The sequence below is a fragment of the Trifolium pratense genome, linkage group LG5, assembly GCF_020283565.1.
Source record: "Trifolium pratense cultivar HEN17-A07 linkage group LG5, ARS_RC_1.1, whole genome shotgun sequence".
In the NCBI taxonomy this organism is placed as follows: domain Eukaryota; kingdom Viridiplantae; phylum Streptophyta; class Magnoliopsida; order Fabales; family Fabaceae; genus Trifolium; species Trifolium pratense.
Window position 1 is genome coordinate 52837762 of NC_060063.1, and position 7739 is coordinate 52845500.

General features: G+C 35.5%; 1 protein-coding gene across 2 annotated transcripts; it reads right to left on the bottom strand.

The window, feature by feature from the left end:
• Positions 1-247: 247 nt before the first annotated feature.
• On the bottom strand, positions 248-7526 carry LOC123883987 (protein EARLY FLOWERING 5). 2 transcript variants are annotated; one of them, XM_045932953.1, is made up of 9 exons: positions 7193-7526; positions 6692-6785; positions 6013-6098; positions 4089-4138; positions 3931-4000; positions 3729-3810; positions 3224-3624; positions 2033-2563; positions 248-634 (listed from the first exon to the last, which is right to left on the bottom strand). In XM_045932953.1, exons 1-9 carry the CDS (start codon positions 7274-7276, stop codon positions 404-406), a joined length of 1629 nt encoding a protein of 542 aa, XP_045788909.1. In that variant the 5' UTR covers positions 7277-7526; the 3' UTR covers positions 248-403. The 2 variants fall into 2 exon arrangements, with proteins under 2 accessions (XP_045788909.1, XP_045788911.1); XM_045932955.1 differs by lacking the exon at positions 248-634 and adding an exon at positions 999-1479 and having other exon boundaries at positions 7193-7362.
• Between the last annotated feature and the right edge of the window lie 213 nt (positions 7527-7739).

A 7739-nucleotide genomic window follows, 5' to 3' on the forward strand; every position in this document is an offset into this window, starting at 1 on the left:
TTATGTCCAAATAACATCTAATACCCTAAAAATTTATAAGCCAAAACTTCAAAACCATAAACCAGAAATTCTAAAAACAATGTTTCCATTTACAGTGGCAAACAAACCATTAAAAAATTCAACAATCACAACCGATATAATCAAAACAAAGTACTTTTTTAAAATGAAATGTCAATTATAAAACTATAAAATAACAACAGTGCACCAATTTGTTGTAAAAAAAAAAACACGGTTCACCAATTTAAACTAAGGGAGAGAGGATATGAATTAGAATCACATTAGCTTTCAAGGTATTAAATACTTTATCGTCAGCCGTTCAAAAAAAAAAAAAACTATGAGTGGTTCATTGAATACAAACTGTGCACATCCTCGCCATTTTATGACTCTGCCATTCATAGTAATCTCAACCATCAAGGGCACCAAGGGCTTTCATGTCCTCTAAGAAAGCTGTGTACGAGTCATCAATGCTGGGTGCTTTTGGAGCAGATGACGAGCTCACTGGCTTTGGTTTTACAATAGTCGGTCTTGGCCCTAGTGTCACAGAGACTGTCCTGGATGTTGATGTTGACACTGGTGGTTTTGGTTTTGTTTTGGTCATTGCAGTCTCCCTTCTCACCCGCACAGACGCAGGAACCTAATAAAAAAAAAACCATGATCCAGACTCTATTAGAAGAATTACATGAATTACATACACAAGAAGACCAATAATTAACAAATGCTGCCAATTTAAGTTGTCGTGAACAATTTATGAGATCTGTTAATTTATTTAATTGATAGACATTACTCGAAGAACATCTCATTACGATAATTTACCCTCTACGGTATTCAAATATTGATCACAACTTTATTTTTTACCAAATTTTTTTTACCACTACTTAAAGCCAACTTTTCTAGCTACTTGAGCTTATGACCATGGTCAATTAATTGACTTCAGTAGCAGTGAAGTCAATTAACTATATGATTGCATCATCATGAGAAATAAATTGTCATATTAATCTAAGTGTCAATGTAGTTTCAGTAGTTAAAACAGTTTTGCAACGACTATTTTGTCCTAGTTTGTTTACTTGTTAAAATGAGACATGACTAAATATATATTGTGAACTGCTGTTACAAAACAGAACCACAGAGACATTACGGAGCATTAAACAATTAGCTTCAATAAACGTAATTAAAGAAGAAATGAGACTCCTACTGCCATAGAGCTAAGCTTTTACATTTTACAGACAGCTACTGATCTCTGTTCATAATAAAATAACAATTCTCGAAAGCATATTTCATATTCTGCACTCAGACTCTTCAATCCCGTAACCCACAAAATCATGTAACAACCCACCTCACTTTTCTTCTCTCACTGCCAACATAGCACCTCACTCATTTTTTTTTAGGATAAATTTCCAAATCTTAGGCCTACGTGATACATGATTACCAAAATGCTCCAGCTGCTCTTTTGGGTCCATTAGCTCACACAGACCCTAACAACTGTAAAGTTCATAAGCCATTGTTTAGTTTATCCACTTTTCTTTCCCATTAATGAAACACTTCCGCTCGCTAGCAGCAAACAAAGTAATTACCCATGTAAACCATTTGTGCTTGATAACATATCTGGAGTTAAAAATACTCAAAATCTTACGTGGAAGCTACATTTCAATATTATTGTGATTGTTTCTATAATTTATAATAGGGTTGTTTCATGATTGATAAAGCATCATTATAAATAGAAGCATATTAATAATTTAATAGTCTCCTAACTGTGGCAAGAGCAGACTCTTTTAGATAGATCAAGTACAAAATTGAAACAATTATTTATTTTGGTCTGGACTCAAATATTAGCATCATAATAATATACAGTATGTTGACATTAGCTTATTGAGCAGCGTGAAAAATATTAATATACTACTGCAAGAAACTTTACTTGAAAAGGGGTTATTGCTTTAAAACTAAGTTGAACTAAATTATAGATGTATGAAAAAGAATGAAATTCAAGAGCTAAAATGAAAACAAAGCTAAAAAAAATGAAATTGAATTGACTCACCATTGATGTTAGTTCTGGAGTGTGCTGAGCTAATGGTCTTTTAACAACAGTAGAAGCAGCAGATTTAACATATGATGGTTTCTGAGGAGGAGCTGGCTTACTTGCCATATAATCCTCTTCGTGAAAGTTTGGAGGAGGACCAGGTGGAAGTGGTGGTCTCATCATTGGAGGAGGACCAGGTGGAGGACCATATGGGGGCCTTGGGATTATGGGGACCATCATTCCAGGAGGTGGTGCCTGACCAGGAAGTCCAGCCACAGGTAAGGGAGGTCTCATATCAGGTGGGGGTGGGGGTGGTGGGAACCGAGATATTCCAGGAGGCAATACATCAGGCTGTAAGCTTGGGATTAAAGTGGGTCCTGGACCAGGAGGTTGTTGCCTTGGAGGAGGAGGCCCAGGAACCATTTTTTGGATCTCCTGGTTTGACAGAGAATTCTTATTGTCAGTAAAAACCACGGCACCATCAGACTGATTGGTCCCAGAATTTGGTGGCATGCGACTTGGTGGAGGAGGCGGCGGAGGAAGCTGCACCTACATTTCATAAAGAGGCAAAAAAATAATTATTTCCAAATAAGTTTCTCTTAAGTGCAATCATAACAAGACTGAGTTTCAAACGAAGAGCAATCAAAATGTGATGTGTTCCCCGTTTCAAAAAAAAAAAAAGATATGTTCCCATTAGGGCATTTGTCAACCATGACAAGTGTCTAGTAGCCATCTATGAAGCATGAATAGACAAAAACCTGTGGCATATGGTATACTACCTGACATCACTAGTCATATATATATATATCCTTCCTTTTTCAGTTTGAACATGCTTTGAAATGTTTTAAAAAACTGAAAATTGGTTCTGAAACAGACCAACACATAAAGAAATAGACTAAAAATTGTCCACAGCACAGCCCTATAGGACATTTAAATGTCTTTAGTACTACTAAATAAATGATAACATACTGATACTATTTACTATTATTTAGTATTAATTTATTAAATATTCCCTGCCATACTCGCATCCTAAATTTTGAAAAATATCAGCATCCCCACACTGAATCATTTTGGATGAAAAAATATCTCCACAACAGCACCAATGCTTCTAAACTTTCAATATATAATAATTTCCGGTCATTCATACTTGTACAATTAGATCATGTCTTGAAAGATAAGACTAAGTCATTTAACTAATAGTAAGCCTACCTGACCAGGCCCCTTGGAAGATAGATTATCTGGCAATGCAGACTGGTTTCTCTCTTCACCTTCACTGGTGCCAGGTGGAGGTGGCTGAGACTGTTGCAGGGGTGGAGGAGGAGGGGGTAAAGGCCGATTTACAGCTTGCTCTTTCGGTGGAGGACCAGGAGGTGGAGGTGGCAAAGGAGGTGGTGGTAATGACGCAGGCACTGCATCAGCGGGCTTTGGAGGCATGGGAGGTGGGGGAGGCAGTGGCAATGATGCGGGTAAAACAGTACCGTCAGCTGAACTGGCATCAGGCAGTGGTGGTGGTGGGGGAGGTGGAGGTACAGCTAATACACCATCCTCGGACACTGTTGCCAAGGATGATCCACCAGTACTTGACGAACCAACCAAGGGAATTCTAGGTCCTGCAGTTCAGCATGAAAACTGATTAAATAAAGGAGATGTCAAAACAATATCATTTTCAAATACATTATTTTACGATTCAAATTGAAAAAGAAGCTCAGCATACCTATAGACGATTTGAACATAGGAGGTTTCCCTGGCGGTGGAGCCCCGGTAGGATTTAAGGTAGGATGGTAATAAACAGAGTCCTGGAAAAAAAACAGTAACTCTTAAACAATTTACATCACCTAAACAAATCTAGTTTTGTAAGTTTAGAAGAATTAGAAGAAACGGAAAACGTAAACAGGCACACACAAGAACAATCATACCTCTGGTAGTGGGTGATTAACTCTCTCTTCTTCTTCTGCACTTGTTCTCCTTCGAGGAGGCCCCAAATGACTGCTCAAAAGACATCCAAGGATTTGTAAACTACACAAAAACAAATTGAGCATAAATTTGTATTTGAAGATAGCACTAAATTTTTTACCTGAACATAACAGGGACCTCACCCTTCTCACGCATTTTCTCTTCGTATTCCTGTCCAAAAGATATCAGATTTAGATCATCAACAGAATCTATTTAATATAATCATGCATACAGTTGACTGCAGTGTTCAAATTCATATGATGAATTCTGCAGCCTCTGCTAAACAAAAATATAAATACACAACACAGGCAGCATCAGCTACTAAAGCAATATCAAACTCGGATCATGAATACTCCATTTCCATAAAGTTCTGGTTTTTTCCTTTTACCAATCAAGACTTAAACATACACCAAAAAAACTACATGGGTCTGTCTGAAGTCAAAATTAACAGCAACCCATTACAAGTTTGTTTCGGTAGAAACGCAATACAGACTAAGACTACAAACGAACAACCTTTTACATTGGGCCAAGAAAATATCAACAACACTACCACTTACAGATTGTGATAAACTCAAAAGGTCCCTTCAGCTACTGTTAGTGGAACATGCCTACGGAGAAGAATGGTACATCAACCAAGGTGCTTGTTACAACTGGTTTTCAGAATCATTTAATTAGCACAATCACTCTATACGTGATAAAAAGAAGTTTCTTAATTATGTTGAAGAGAAAAACAATTATAGGTGATAAGAAACAAATAAATATTTTGCACCATAACATGTGCTTGGTATATGTTTCTCTTGGTTATGAGGTTATCTTTATTTTCATTCATTGACAGTATCCCAGTTCTGTCATACTCTGATAAACCAAGCAGTATTATCAATTGCGGATGGTAGAGGGCCAAAAATCTGCCATTTTAAGCCGCCATTTCCACCATAAAACACCATGGTACCACCTTCACAAATTGGCCATAGCGAATGGCTAAAAATCCACCACCACATTCTGCCATGGTCACTATTTGACAGCACTGATGAACTACCAATTAGAGGCAATGATAAACCTAAGAGGGACCTTCAGCTACTCTTACACTGTTTGGATGTCAAGAGAAATAGTAAAGAGAGAAATATGAGAGAAGAGAAATAAGAAAGAACTTGAGTAGAAATCTTGTTTTGTTTGGATGAATAGAAATGGAGAAGAAGGAAATAGTAACACTTCTTTCATTAATTTAGATAAATCAAAAAATTAATAGAAAAAAATTAATATAAATGACAAAAGACAAATTTAACCTTTATAAAAGTGGAAGTTAAAAAATTAGATAACTGCCATAAAAGGGGTAATAATGGGAAATCATAAATGGAGAGATCTTTTATTGGGTAGTTACATCCATTATATTTCTCTCTCTCATCATTTCTCCACTCTTCCAAACAATAAAAATACCTTATTTCTTTACTATTTCTCTCTTTTCTAAAACTACTCAAACAAACACAGTGTTAGTGATACACAAGAATTGTACATAAACCAATCTGGAAGTTACAAATGGTGTTCAGAGGCATGAAAGCAGCAATCACTTTATGTGTGATAACACTAAGTCGAAGAAAAATGAGACGGCAGTACAGACAATAAAAAAAAATTGCATCATAACAGACATATACAGAGTGGTCAGTGCTCTCTGAATTGTGATGTAACGACCTAACGACTGACTATTCTTCATATATTAACAGTGGCACGTTTCTCCCTCGAAAGAGGATTAACTGACTCTCGCGGTATCACTATCTATAAACACACCACAATTTCCTTTACTTCTTCGGAAACGGAAAACAATTTGATGACAGGCTCAGGGTATTGGAAAATGCCATAGTCTCACTGAGAGAAAATGGCTTGGAATATTGGCTCCAACAATCCAGAGATCAGTTCTCACTGTTTTATCTTTTTAACATTCTAGAAAGAACATAGTTGTGCACACTACATGAAAATTTGCAAAGTTATATAGGAAAATAAAAATAATAAAAAAAAGCGGTCCAACAAAACAGACACGTATGAGTTGTTACCTTCCTCATCTTCAAGACAACATTAAGTGAATCTACCAGTTGCCTCTTCTTGTGCTTTCTTGCTTTATCCAAGGCGCCATCAGCCTCTGCCACAACCAACAATGAACAGTGGTTTTCAATAAGCAAAAGCAGCTAAAATGTCATCTCAATTGTAAGCTATAATTATACTCCTAACTGAATGCCAGGGAAACAACTAAAGGATCATTATGTCTACAACACAGTTTGGAATAGAAGTGGAATACAAGGGTAGGGATTAGGAACAGAATAAGAATACAAAATGATCAAATACAGCCTATACAGTTATATATTTGATTCGTATGATTGCTCCTACTGTCTGTAAATTAGTTCTCACAAGTTCACATATTTAAGAGATTGCTCAAACCATGAAAACTACTAGATATATGATAGAGTAGTCCTTTTGCAATGCTCAAAAAACATTTTGCCAACATAATGGAGTAGTTTGATGGTTTGAGGAGAAGAACATAAGCGTTGGAAAGATAAGGGGTTGCAAATTCGAACCCAACTGTGACATTTCTAAGTTCTAACAACTGATTACTAACATTTGACATTAAAAAAAATCATGCCAACATAATGCTAATGGCGATGCAAAAGAGATGATACTGAAATTTCACTTCCCCCCAATCCAAAACCTTAGTTAATAAAATAAAGCACAACTTACTCATCATTTCCAAGTTTTCAATCTGCTTCTTGATTTGTTCAGGATCTTTCATCAAAATCCCCTCCTTCCTCACCTTCTTTCTTTCTTTCTTATTCTGTAAACCAAAACAACACAGAAAAAAATAGTACTAAGTACACCAACATGAATACAAAGCAACAATGTCAACTTTAAGGATAAGGAGAACATAAATCACATTGTGATTAAAACCCTGTTTAAATAAACAGCTTAATTAAGCGCTTATAGCATAAATGCTTATCGTATAAGTTATTTCTAAAGCAAGCTTCATTTAATCAAAATAGTTCCTTGAGGAAAAAAAAAACTATTTTGCATCTTTCAAATTAAAATTTGCAAAATAGACACCAGAAATTTTCATTAATTGCAGTGAAACAGATAAAAGGATGAAAAAAATTAGGTAATAGAATAGATTAAAGGATGAAAAAATTCCCGAAAAAAAAAAAAGCGAACGAATTAAAGGAACATAGGTAGAGAAATTGAAATTACCCTTTTCAATTCCTTCTTCCGAAGCTCCTTGCGATAAGCATCGGTAGGGTTCATGACCTTACCACCTTTCGTCGTCTTCGTCATTGAATACTGAAAACCCTAATTCTATTATTATTTCAGAAGCTTCGTTGTTAAATTGTTCCTCTGAGAAAATTGAAGCCTCTGAATTTTATATAGAATTTTTATTGGAATGTGTAAAGTCAACGCATTGAAAATTGTAGTGTTTAACTTTTTGAATAAAAAGTTCCTTTAAATTGAATGCTTAAAGAGTGCCCGGGGCACTCGTTAGCAAGATCCTTAAAAAAAAATCTTCTCAAAAAAAATTTTAAAAAATGATTAAAAAAAGATTTAAACGTGTTTTATTATTTTTAAAACAATTGAATCTTCTATGACGCATTATTAAAAAAAAAAGGGAAAATAGTCATTTTATTTTTTTTTGTTTACAAGAAAATAGTCATTTTAGTCCATGTGTAACTCGTTGTCATTTTGGTCCCTCATTGAAGAAAAAACACAAAATAGTCTCTGACTCTGTAATCCGTTAGTCATT

Coding starts and splice junctions, on each gene's coding strand:
- LOC123883987 (XM_045932953.1), bottom strand. CDS start 7,276: ATGACGAAGACGACGAAAGGTGGTAAGGTCATGAACCCTACCGATGCT. Junction 4,139..6,012: donor TTGTCTTGAAGATGAGGAAG/GTAACAACTCAT, acceptor TCTTTTGGACAG/GAATACGAAGAGAAAATGCG. Junction 2,564..3,223: donor CTTCCAAGGGGCCTGGTCAG/GTAGGCTTACTA, acceptor TATGAAATGTAG/GTGCAGCTTCCTCCGCCGCC.